This window comes from Euphorbia lathyris, chromosome 1 (genome assembly GCF_963576675.1).
Source record: "Euphorbia lathyris chromosome 1, ddEupLath1.1, whole genome shotgun sequence".
Lineage (NCBI taxonomy): Eukaryota > Viridiplantae > Streptophyta > Magnoliopsida > Malpighiales > Euphorbiaceae > Euphorbia > Euphorbia lathyris.
Genome location: NC_088910.1, coordinates 116,066,223 through 116,078,922, shown reverse-complemented (window position 1 = coordinate 116,078,922; position 12,700 = coordinate 116,066,223). Strand labels below are relative to the sequence as shown.

Here is a 12,700-nt window from a genome sequence, read left to right as displayed (position 1 = left end):
AGCGCTAAAAGTCTTTAATGCTTCCGTTTGTCTTTTGTCTTTTACATCTGAAAGGTAGACTTTTACAAAAACAAAAAATCCCTGTTTTTTTTTTTAAAAAAACGTGCACTGAGTCTCTTAAAAATGCTCTAAAAACAATATTCTGTTATGAACCCAATTAGAGAAAAATTGTATTCAGAGTAAAAGATATACAAAGTGACACCTTAATGTTAGGATCCGATAAACCTGAACAAGTACCATCTCAATGTTACCCTATCCCTGCTGTTCCTAAATAAAATATCACACTGCATTGTCATTCTAAATCAGAATTTCAGATATTAAATTATTAAATTGAGCATGAGAATGCTGCATCTTTGGTTAGAGACTTAGAGCGAGGGCGACGATAAAGAACACAATCCAACACAAGCAACAACTCAACAGAAGAAACCTGTAATTTATTCGTCTGTTCCACGATACCTCTTTACATATTCCACAAAAACCCTCGAAACACTCCAAATGCGAAAAACACAGAAAAAATCTTGGAGAGCAAGTATGCAAGAATCTTATAACATGTTCCTATATAACCAATAAAGATTGAAGGAAGGAGAGGAAAAAGCAAACAAGTGCTTCTTTCAATGTGGTTGGTTAGCATCAGACGCCCTCAATGAGCAACGTCGATGATAAATTTACAGATAAAACGAGCAATCAATGCTACCACCACAACCACGACTACTAGAAGAATAGGGAACCACTGCAATTTAGTCTAATAGCAAACAAAATCCTTCTACACCTCCTCTCTATCTCCTCTGCTACTCTTCAAGATATTGTACTTGCAGAGAGGGCAGGTAGCGTTAATATACAACCACTTGTCTACACAGGTACAATGGAAATGGTGACCGCAAGGAAGTTCCCTTAGCTCAGCTCCATCATCATATGCAGAAAGGCAGATGCAACATTCCTACAAGTTTCCGCATTTGATCATTAAGTATTCTTAAGCAGCGCACAAAAGCCAGAGACTACAGAGAATGTTATTTTTCTACAGGAAAAAAAGGAATGAAAATAGGTACCCGCATCCTCCTCTGACAAAACATGCTCAATTGGCGAATCTGTACCACATTCAGTCATCATTCCACCAGCTCCTTCATCATCAGAAAGCTTTTCATTATTGCCAATTCTTCGAAATTTAAATTTTGAGAGTTGATCAATGTCCTCTTTCGATGCTCCTTCCTGTTTTAACAATTTGTATAAAAGATAAACACAGAATAAGAAATTTAGTAGTTATTTAACATATACAATCATGTTGACCAAACGCTGCATACTAGATTTGTAAACACGAACAAATGACATAAAAGCCATTCTTTATATTTGAACTGGTATTAACTATCTTTCTCCCTCTCTCTACATATGTGTCCAATACATACTCATCCATACCAATTTTAACACACATGCATTACATATGAATGACGTTAGAAACTTGGAAGAATTTAACAGCTTCACAGTATCAAAGAATATATTCAAATGGGATATGGGTAAAAAATACCCCTCCTGATGTATTTGGAAACATTTTTCTGGGTGCAATTTCACCTGCATCGTATTTGCAGTAGCTCAATTTTGTCAGTGAATTCATGAAATTCACAGATTAAACTGAAATTCATAGGTAACTATTGGAATCCCCTTGAACAGGGTCAAAACAGAGTTAGGGAAGACAATGAGGGTGCAATTGCACCCTGAAAACTTTAAAGGTATAAGAGCATCTCTAATGGAAAGACCCCTTAAGGGGTTTTCCCATTGTTATTTTGATGCCACATCACAAAGTTAAAACATCCCACCCTTAAAAATTTGTACTCTCCAATTGAAGAACCTGTCAAATATAGTCCTCAAAATGTCAACTATCTTTTTTTTTATGGAGATCCGTCCTTCAGGACTCCTCCAATGGGAAAAAGGGAGTCCTCTAAAGGGTATTTAGTTTGAGAACATTCCACATGTATTGATTGCACTTTCCCATGAGCCTTATCCCATATTAAAAAATATGAAACCCTTAATACTTGGCACTTTCCGATGAACCTTATCCCATATTCATTTAGCTCCCAATGACTCATTTTACTCAGTTAGCACATCTTACACAGAAAACTATTTCTAAATTTGTAAATGGAAAAGGCTCTCAGCAGTAAAAGAAAAGAAAAGAACAACATAGTTAAGAAAAAACTACCTGGTCTGCAACAGCATATAAGATTGCAATAATACATGGAAGACAGCAGCAAACAGCAATGCCAATGATACATGCCAGAGCAACACAAAAGACAACAAAGAACACATCGAAACCAAGAAAAATTATGCAAAGCCTGCAGATAAAAAAAAAATGCATTGCAGCTGATAAGATTCCATATCCAGAAAACATTGCAACTTCACACTGCAGCAGAAAGGTAGTAGAACAAACCAGTAGAGTTGAGGAGAGCCATGTGCCAAACTTTGGCCACCAGCGGATACCCAGTAAAATCCAATGATCCACCAGATAAACGAGAACATTGTATTTGCAGATTCAAGATGCTTTGCAACACTGCTGACGAGGGTTAAGATAAAAATGAGGAATCAAAAAATCACAGGGCGTCAGTCAAATATCTCACAGTTGCAGAGCAAAGTTTCAAAGAAAAGAAAAACACCAAAATAAAATGATTGAAATTACACACATAATGAGACCATCTACAATGATGATTAAATTTAGGAGTTGCATATCAAATCTTCTACAATATCGTTCTGATTTCAAATGTCAAAACTTAATTCAAGGAAACAAAGATAAGAAAATTAACATTTAGCGTTTCAAATTGAGATATTTAACTCGAAGAAAACGATTGAATAAAGCATCAATTTCAATTATATTATAGTTATATCTTTCAAGAATACCTGGTTCCATTCTCTTCAAGCTGAGCCAACGTAACATACTCGGGAGAATCGCCTCTTGAGCCGGAACTCGAATTTCCATCACTTCCAAGGCCTCTCTCCGTCCCTCCAAAACTAGCTCGTCTCCTCCTCCTCCGCTTATACTCCACACAAACGCAAACCATATGCAACACGCACTGCGACCCATAACCAATAATCCAGAGCCTCAAGGGCATACTAGGTTGCTCATCTTTGCTCAGTATCAGCACAGCCATAGCCACAGCCACGAATGCAAAGTTCCAGATAATGTCAAGAATCACCACGGGCTTCGAATATGCCCAATCGCTCTGCCGCTCCTCTAACTGCTCCGCGGCCGTCTCACGCACCAGCATCGAAGGCTCCCGCATCATACGGCGGCTACTGGCTCGGCGAAGGAACCGAGCCGCATCACGAAGCGATTGTCGACGGCCGGATCGGCGGCCCGGACTGTTATTGGAATCGCCAAAAGCGCCGGGGGAAAGCAACGGTGTCGTAGTATCAACGATGTCATCGGATGATCGGGCAGAGTTGGGATCCCTGGTATTACCAGCAGTTGTCGAGGTCGCGGCGGACATGTTTGGAAATTTAAAAAGAATTTGGGGATTTAGGCCATGGAATTGATAGGGATATCAAAAATTTGATGATGAAAAGGGGAAAATTGGGGGAAAGTTATCGACTTTGGACAAAAATTTACCAGAATTCGGATTGGGATGGAGAATTCGGACGGGGTTGATGATAATGGCCAAAGGGAATTACGGAGATCAAAGGGTGGAGCTGTTTTCGTTATTTTACAGGTAATTAAAATTTCACGCGACTCATACCCAAAGACTGACTATGAGTCGCGTGAAAAAGGTAACGTTTTTGTGCAGAATTTGGATTCTCTCCGATTGAATTTATAAAATACATTTCAATTATTAATTATTTAATAAAATCTAAATAAAAATTCAATATTTAAATAAAATATAAATTTTTGTTTAAATTATTTCATTAGTAGGTTGTGCACCAAAGACTTGTTCTTCAATTTTTTAATTAAAAATATACCTTAATTTATTTTTTTTCCTAATCTTTTTTATTACCATCCAATGGGGTGACGTGAGAGTGAAATGGTTGGTTTTTTTGAATGAAAATGGTTGAAAATTTTAAATGCAAGAAAAAAATAGATATTTTATTTAAAATTTAATTTTATAAGTTTATATTTGAATTTTAATATTGGTATTGTATAAAACTAGTTTTTGGCCCGTGCGATGCACAGATTCATCTTAACATATAAATATTAACAAAAATATAATCTAATAATTACAATTAATGAAATAAAGGTGCTATATAAATTAAATATTATTATTTTATTTTCATATTTAATTTAAATAATCTTTTTATAGATAAATATAATAATATAATTAAAATTAATATATTATATATTATATTATAGTTTTTATCAGTAAAAAATGATTAAGTGACACCTCAGCTCCATCGTTACTATTTTATATTATATATAGATATGCAGAGAATTAGAGAGATTTTAGGGATTAATTTAAATTCTGTAGAACTCTTAGATATAGTACGAATAAAATAATCTTTTTATAGATAAATATAATAATATAATTAAAATTAATATATTATATATTATATTATATTTTTATCAATAAAAAAGGAAAAAGTGGCACCTCAGCTCCATTGTTACTGTTTTATATTATATATAGATATGCAGAGAATTAGAGAGATTTTATGGATTAATTTAAATTATGTAGAACTCTTAGATATCGTACGGATAAAATAATCTTTTTATAGATAAATATAATAATATAATTAAAATTAATATATTATATAAAATATTATATTATATTTTTTATCAGTAAAAATGAGGAAGTGTCACCTCAGCTCCATCGTTACTGTTTCATATTATATATAGATAGATATGCAGAGAATTAGGGAGATTTTAGAGATTAATTTAAATTCTGTAGAACTCTTAGATATAGTACGGATGAAATAATCTTTTTATAGATAAATATAATAATATAATTAAAATTAATATATTATATAATATATTATATTATATTTTTTATCAGTAAAAAATAAGGAAGTGACACCCCAGTTCCATCGTTACTGTTTTATATTATATATAAATATTTATATTAATATAGATAGTGTTTCACCCATAAATTAATTAGGATCGAATTGACAATATTTTCTGACCTAATTAATTGGCCAAATTGAAAACGATTTAAAGCTAATTTTTATAAATGATTTAAAATTGTTTTAAATCGTTTTTTAAAAATATTTTTCTAGGCTATTGGTTGATTTTATTTAAAACTGAAAATATGTTTAATTTTTTATTTTTAGGAGATTAGGATTTTATTTAAAATTGAAAATATGTAGTGTGGTGGTGGGACGGACCCATCACCACCACAGACATAGACTGTGGACTGGGTTTGTTGTCCCGTTAATTTAAATTCTCTAAAATAAAATATATTTCAACACGAATCGGTGGTTTTAAAATTGAAATTGTTTCAGGTTTTAAAATTAAAATTAAAATTAAAATCGTTTTATTTTAATTAGAATCATCGTTGATCAGATTAACAAGTTACAGTTCTAAAATTAAAATTGTTTTGATTTTAAATAAAACTCTATAATAAATAAAAAATTAAAATGTTTAATTATTTTATATGTTATGCTCATTTATTTATATGATCGGTTTTAAGGGTTGGAACATGAAATATAATAAAATTAATTAAGAAAAGTTGACTAGCAATAATTTATGACACAAATTATTCTAGATATATATTATGAATTTAATAAATGGTTCATTAATATAAATTGACCAAATGTTGATCATATAATGTAATTCAAAATATAAGATTTCTCAATTCAGTTATGCCATAAAATTAAAATCGAAAATTATAAAATTGCAATGGGTTACATTGTGTTTTCATGGGCCTAGTTTTCCCATTGATTTGTAATTTCAAATACAATCTGCATGTGGTTTTATTTTGTTGTAAATTTTAAACAGTCTAGAATAAATTTTAAGTTTTAATTAAAGGCAAAGCTCACTTGAAGATAAAGCCCATAATTGGAATTAGAGCTCATAGTTGGTGATCCACCAACCCACTTGGAAGAAGATCTAGTTTACAATGAGGCCCATAGACTTTACATTTATTTTTTGGATTCCAAATGATATTTTGTTTTGTCATGTAAGCCGTAATTAAAATAAGGGTAAAGTTCAAATAAAACCCCTGTGGTTTCACTAATTTTCAGATAAAGGATTGTGGTTTACTTTTTGTCAAAACGAGGATGGAGATTTTTAACTTTAACAAAATAAGGACTTTTTCGATTGATACTATTAAAATCACCTTTGACAACTTCAAAAATGACATATTTTAAGAACTACTAATATTCTAAGCAACTTTAATTCTTCAACTTTTTTATTTTGAGATTGTTTAGATGATGTTTGGTAAAGAGAGAGAAAGTTAATGTTTAGAGAGAGAAAGTTCCAAAAAAGATGATTTTCGAAAATCGAAAATGTAGTTCCATGGAAAATATGATATTGAACAACTTTAATTCTTGAAAATTTTCATTTTCAGGTCGTTAAAGATGGTTTTAATAGCATTAATCCAAGTTTGAAACCTCAATCCTTGTTTTGACAAAAAGTAAACCACAGTCCTTTATCTGAAAATTAGTAAAACCACATGGATTTTATTTGAACTTTACCCTTAAAATAAATAAATCCTAAAACATTAAGTCATACAATCGGTCTAGTCAGCAGGGCCGGCCCTGGGCCTAGGCCAGGAATGCGCTGGCCTAGGGCCCATGGCTGTTAGGGGCCCAAATTTTTTTTTATTACACAGATGTATGTGAATATATAAGACGTAAAACACAATTTACACAGAAATTAACAAGTGTCCCTGCGGCTAAGAATGTGCTTGTCAATGGAAAGGGGCCTGGGTTCGACTCTCCCAGGTTCCAAATTATTTTTTTTCGCAAACAAAAAAAAGAAATTATACAAATATTTGGCTTGTATATAAAAAAATATAAGTAGAAATCCACTTTTGAAAATTTATTTACAATTATTAATGATGTTTTAAATTAGATCAAACTAATAAAATTATTATTATTAATATATTTTAAGATTAAGGTTTATAAATTAGAAATCTAGAATATATTTACTAAATTTTGAAATTTATGAATTGGGGTCTAATTTTTTTTTAATTAGAGTATAAATTCATATTTTTTTTCATATATATAAAAATATTAAAATATTGAAAAGTAATTTTGATTATATAATTTAATTATAATTTTGTAACCAATTGTGTTATTTATGTAAAAAGCCTTAAAAATTATTTAGGTTTTAAAGAGTCAAAATAATTAATATTTTAAAATTAAAATAGGTCTAATTGATTTTTTGAATATAGATTGAAGGTTAATTTATGAATTAAATTCTTATTTGGGCTATGTGATATACAAAATGTTATTATACTATTTGGTAATATTTTCTCCTTCAAATATTTCCATAAATGTCATTTAACACATTTTGGATGAAAAATTAATCGATTTGTTTTAATATTTTTTTTTTACAAAATACACAATTTTTGACATGTGATATATACACGTAGAAATTAATTTAATTTTTTACTAAATAGATTTAATATAAAGATAAATAAAGAATTAATGAAATACTTTTCTATTTATCATGTATTGAAATAAATTTTAATTTTTTTTACGTAAACATTAAAGAGGCCTTTATTTATTATTCCGACTAGTAGTCAGCATGTTCATGGGTCTTCTTTCTGGTTTTTGTCCCCTCAAATTGGATGAAGTTGAATGTGGACACTGTTTTGTTTTCGACTTCAAAGTCTGTTGGGTTTGGTTGTGTTTTGCACGACAGTTCAGGAGGTTTCTTGGCTCGAAAAATGATTTTTTGTCATTACTTATGACTCGACTTTAGCTGAAGCATTATCTCTTTGTTAGGTCTTAAGTTGGATTAAAGAGCATATGTGAATAATGTTTTTATTGAGACAGATTCATTAATGTTGGTTCAAGCGATGGCTAGTCTCTTAATTGCTAGATTTTTTTTTCTTTTTTTTTTTTTTTTTTTTATGGTTATAAATCCATCTGCCAGATTTATAAATCAATCTGCCGGATTTAGTAAACTGTTTTCTTAATTTTGTTCGTAGGTCTACGAATGCTGCAATCTATGCTCTTTCCCAAGTGGTAGCTTCTATGTTTGGCCATGGGGAATGGGTTGATGTCCTTCTAATTTTGCCATTTTCGTAATTTTTTTCAAAACTGATTTTTTTAGAGACTCGATCAAAACTTAGCCTAGGCGGGCCAAATTTTGGCCGGTGTAAAATTATAAACTTTTTAGTGACGAAAAATACTAAATCGTTAATTTTTTTTGACAAGAAATACAAAATTCTCTAATTTTTTATGACAAAAAATTCAAAATCGTCATAAAAAATATGTATTATTTTCATGAGTTCTTTGATAAAAAAATATAAATTTTAATGTTTCCGACTCGTAATCATCCATTTCCGAGGTTCGGAGTGTCACACATCAATTATTCTCATTATCTCAATTATTGTTGTTCGGATTTATGATTTTGGAGAGAAATTTTTTAGTTTTTGATCAAAATTACAAGAATGATAAAAAAAAAATTTCGAATGAAACAATGATAAGTAATTTGGGACGGTATTTAGTAGCCCGCTAAAAATGTCCCTGTTAATATATTAAGAAATTGAAAGGAAACTGAAGTAAAAATCAGAAAGCAACAGTCAACAGAGCTAATGAAAAAGACGCAATTTCCCTCCAATTTGAAGAGGTTTTGAGAGAGACGGTTTCGCAGGTGAGGGTTTCTGGACGAACTATCACTCTACCTCCACCTTCTTCACTATTTTCTCTACATTAACCTCTCTTTAACAAATAGCCAAGTCTACGGCATTCCATGGGTGGAGAAATTCCGGCCTACCAAAGTCACCGACATCGTCCGCGACGAGGATGCTGTTTCACGCCTCCAAGTAATCGCTCGCGACGGCAATATGTCTCATCTCATCCATCCCATCGGTATGCTCTCTCCTCTGTGCTTTCTTCTCTCTAACCCGCGCCGGCGTAGCAGTCTTAGATCTTAATTGCTGTTAACAATCTTTTGCAATTGATGAGTATCTACTAATGATTGTTTAAACTAGTTATTTTTTCATTGAATTTGAGCTGTATTTTGTTGATAAATGAAATTAAAACCCTGATCTGAATTTCCAGTTGATGTCGCATGGAATGATTCGTTGATTTCCAAACCTCCATATTACCGTGTTTCGAAGGTCCTCCTGTAACTGGTAAGACTACCAGCATACTGGCTCTTGCACATGAGCTTTTGGGTGCTCATCCTCTATAAAGAGGGTGTTTTGGAGCTCAATGCGTCAGATGAGGTTGCAATCTTTGGTTAAGAATTTCTGAAAAATAAAATTTTACATAATCATCAATTGTATTTATAATATTTAAGTTAATTAGGAAATCCAATATTGCTTTTTGTTTTAAAATTAAGAAAAATAATTATTTATATATTATAAAGTATTAATTACACACATTAATACAAATTTGATTTTTGTTTGTTCGATAAATGATAAATACAAATCTAAAAAAGATATTGATACTTTATCTATTCTCTTCATGCATATATATAGGCATTTTTGTTTTGTTTTCCAAGCAGCACTCTAAAGAAATGGAAGGGCGAGATTGGAGTAGATTGGAAGTTACTGATAGGCTTGGTTGCAAGACCTTTACCACATGCATCATTGCAGCCTCTGGTGGTCTTCTTTTTGGCTATGATCTTGGTATTTCAGGTACACAAATATACGTTTTCTTAAATCTAATCTTTATGTGCTTTTCTATTCCCAATCTATCATTCATATAACGGTGGTGTATGTACAGGCGGAGTTATATCTATGGATTCGTTTTTTAAGAAGTTCTTTCCAGAAGTTCATGAAAAACAATCATCTCTTAAACCATCCGATGATCAGTCCTGTAATTTTAATAGCCATACACTTACATTGTTTACATCTTCTTTATACATTGCTGCCCTAATCTCATCGGTATTTGCTTCCGTGATTACTCGAACATCCGGTCGCCGAATCACAATGTTGGCTGGTGGATATCTTTTCGCTGTTGGTGCAATCTTCAATGGATTTGCCCAGAATGTCTGGATGCTCATTGTTGGTCGTCTACTTCTCGGTTTCGGTATTGGCTGTACTAATCAGGTACTTAATTCACCTCTTCACTTGATAATTAAGTAAGATTTGTGTTTAATTTGTTTATATTTGATGCAGTCTGTGCCAATTTATATATCAGAAGTGGCTCCATACATTTGTCGCGGCGGACTTCACATGTTCTTTCAGCTGTCAATGGCAATTGGTATTCTGATTGCATACCTGTTGAATTATTTTGTTGTTGATAAGATCGACGGAGGTTGGGGATGGCGATTGAGTTTAGGTCTAGCTATAGTTCCAGCAATCATTGTAATCATGGGTGCATCAGTCCTTCCAGAAACCCCAATTTCATTGATTGAAAGAGGACACAATGATATAGCAAAGCAACAACTCATCAAACTCCGAGGAGACGTCCGAGGAGTCTCCGTCACCGACGTTGAGCAAGAGTTCACCCGTTTAGTAGCAGCTAGTAAGGAATCCCAAACAATGAAACATCCATGGAAGAACATATTCAAGAGAAAATATAGGCCTCAACTAGTTTTAGCCATATGCATTCCAATGTTTCAACAGCTAACAGGGATGAATGTGATTGTTTTCTACGCTCCTGTTCTACTCAGGACCACAATTGGACTTAAACTTGTAATATTTTTATTGATTTTTATTGTAATTATTTCAACTGGGACGATGATCTTTTTAACGGATCTGTTCGGGAGGAGAAAAACTTTCCTCATGGCTTGCTTTCAAATGTTCACACCGCAGATTGTTGGAATAATACTTCTGAATCTGATCATAGCAGCAGAATCTGAAATATTAATAATACACATTGTACTATATTATTATGCAGTAGGATTAGGATTTTCTTGGGGTCCTCTTGGAGGGTTAGTTCCGAGTGAAATATTTCCATTGGAGGTTCGTTCAGTTGGTCAAAGTATCAATGTATGTGTAAACATGTTGTTCAGCTTCGGAGTAGCACAAGTTTTCACACCAATGTTTTGCCGTATGAAGCTTGAATTGCTCATCTTCTTCACCTGCAATGTGGTTGGTATGTACACCTTCATCTACAACTACTTGCCTGAGACTAGTATGGTTCGCATTGAGTATATGATCGAAGTCTTTAAGAATCATCCCAGCTGGAGACAATACTATCACCAGGTTCATCATCATGGGGAGAATCGTGCAGGTAATTAACAAGTTTTTGATTTTTTTTTTTTAACGAAGTCTTCATTTTTTCTCTCTGTAATTTGGGATACGAATTTTAATTGGCTTAAAAGTTCGTAGACAGTGTTTGATTTACACTTTAAAATTAGAGAAATGAAATGAGAATTAAAATGTCTATTTATTTCTTTCCTTTGATTCTATCTGGAATCAGAATCAAATGCCTCGAGTCGTTTGGTTCAAATTTCGGAATTAAAATCGAAATGAGACAAACAAAATTTATTAAGTAATAATAATGTATTAGATGATGTTATGAAGTATATATGTATATGATGCATTAAATGGATGTCTACTAATAACTAAATTTGTATTTATGGTTAAAGACAAGTGCAATTACTATTCATTTTGTGAGTTTGCTATGTTTTTTTTTTTTTTTTGATGGAAGTGAGTTTGCTATTCTGAACAAGGCTTATCTCCCTTCTTTGTAAGATGCATCAGTATTAAGATATTTGTGTTTTTTTTTTCATTATATTAATCTTCATATATCTACTTAGGGTCAAGAGCCCCAAGGAAACAAAACTGAAAATAGAACATGAAAAGAGGGAACAACTAGCTTCTCTGGGGGATCAGCTCCACTCATATCTTCATGAAAAATCTCTAGAAGGCCTGCAGGCGGCTCAACACACTCGTGATGATCTAAGGGAAAAGTTCCTACGGGATTCGCCAACCAGTCTGCTGCTCGGTTATCCTCCCGATGAAGATGAACCACTCTAGTCTCCCATTGCTGATTTAATAACTTCCGACACTCCTCAATAATCCAATAGTGTCGATGATTTGACCTTCCCGGGTTAAGCACCATCTTCAATAATCCAATAGATGTTGCACTAAGTTTTTATGCAATAAGATTAACATGCTCCGGTTCGGTTGAATAAGTCTTTTTTTTTTATATAAATCGAATGGAACCAAAATCAAACCGAAATTTTTTAGTTTGGTTTGATGTGGTTCGGTTCTATTAGAACTAAATTTCTTTTCTTAATTTTATTTCTTTTTATCATTCCCTTGCATTATCATAATTAATCTTCTAACACAACTATGTAAGAAACTCTAGGATATGCTGCATTGTGTACAAACTAAATGTGTTATTGTAGAGATTGATAGAGACTTGGTCTCGTTAAGTATGAGTGAAAGATGTCGGATATTTAGAAATGTGTTATTCTTGAAATTACTCGACCCAATAAATAAATAAATAAATGACTAATTTCTTATTTTACATTTAGAAATAGAAAACATAAAACATGGAATAATGTTCCTCTCTTCTCCAGGGTTAAATGCACCATTGGTCACTGAACTTATATGGTTGTCTTGAAATGGTCACGCAACTTCAATTTGTCTCAATAAAATCACTTAACTTTGAGTTTTGTCTCAATTAGGTCACTCTGTGATTTTAGTGGTTAAAACGC

The 12,700-nt window shown here is 32.3% G+C and overlaps 2 protein-coding genes across 9 annotated transcripts; one reads left to right on the top strand and one right to left on the bottom strand.

Annotated features, from left to right (window-relative positions):
- Positions 1 to 413: 413 nt before the first annotated feature.
- LOC136210742 (E3 ubiquitin-protein ligase At1g12760) lies at positions 414 to 3,761 on the bottom strand. 2 transcript variants are annotated; one of them, XM_066002130.1, is made up of 5 exons: positions 2,881 to 3,761; positions 2,417 to 2,539; positions 2,189 to 2,321; positions 1,049 to 1,206; positions 414 to 938 (listed from the first exon to the last, which is right to left on the bottom strand). In XM_066002130.1, the coding sequence occupies exons 1-5, from the start codon at positions 3,468 to 3,470 to the stop codon at positions 764 to 766; spliced, it is 1,179 nt and encodes a 392-aa protein (XP_065858202.1). In that variant the 5' UTR covers positions 3,471 to 3,761; the 3' UTR covers positions 414 to 763. The 2 variants fall into 2 exon arrangements, with proteins under 2 accessions (XP_065858202.1, XP_065858203.1); XM_066002131.1 differs by having other exon boundaries at positions 2,417 to 2,536.
- Positions 3,762 to 8,617: 4,856 nt separating this feature from the next.
- LOC136210741 (sugar transport protein 1-like) lies at positions 8,618 to 12,402 on the top strand. 7 transcript variants are annotated; one of them, XM_066002129.1, is made up of 7 exons: positions 8,618 to 8,949; positions 9,142 to 9,308; positions 9,590 to 9,722; positions 9,811 to 9,903; positions 10,074 to 10,136; positions 10,206 to 11,265; positions 11,795 to 12,402. In XM_066002129.1, exons 2-7 carry the CDS (start codon positions 9,295 to 9,297, stop codon positions 11,821 to 11,823), a joined length of 1,392 nt encoding a protein of 463 aa, XP_065858201.1. In that variant the 5' UTR covers positions 8,618 to 8,949; positions 9,142 to 9,294; the 3' UTR covers positions 11,824 to 12,402. The 7 variants fall into 7 exon arrangements, with proteins under 7 accessions (XP_065858201.1, XP_065858196.1, XP_065858200.1 ...); XM_066002128.1 differs by lacking the exon at positions 9,142 to 9,308 and having other exon boundaries at positions 8,629 to 8,731; positions 8,813 to 8,949; XM_066002124.1 differs by having other exon boundaries at positions 8,623 to 8,949; positions 9,811 to 10,136; positions 11,795 to 12,399.
- Positions 12,403 to 12,700: the final 298 nt, after the last annotated feature.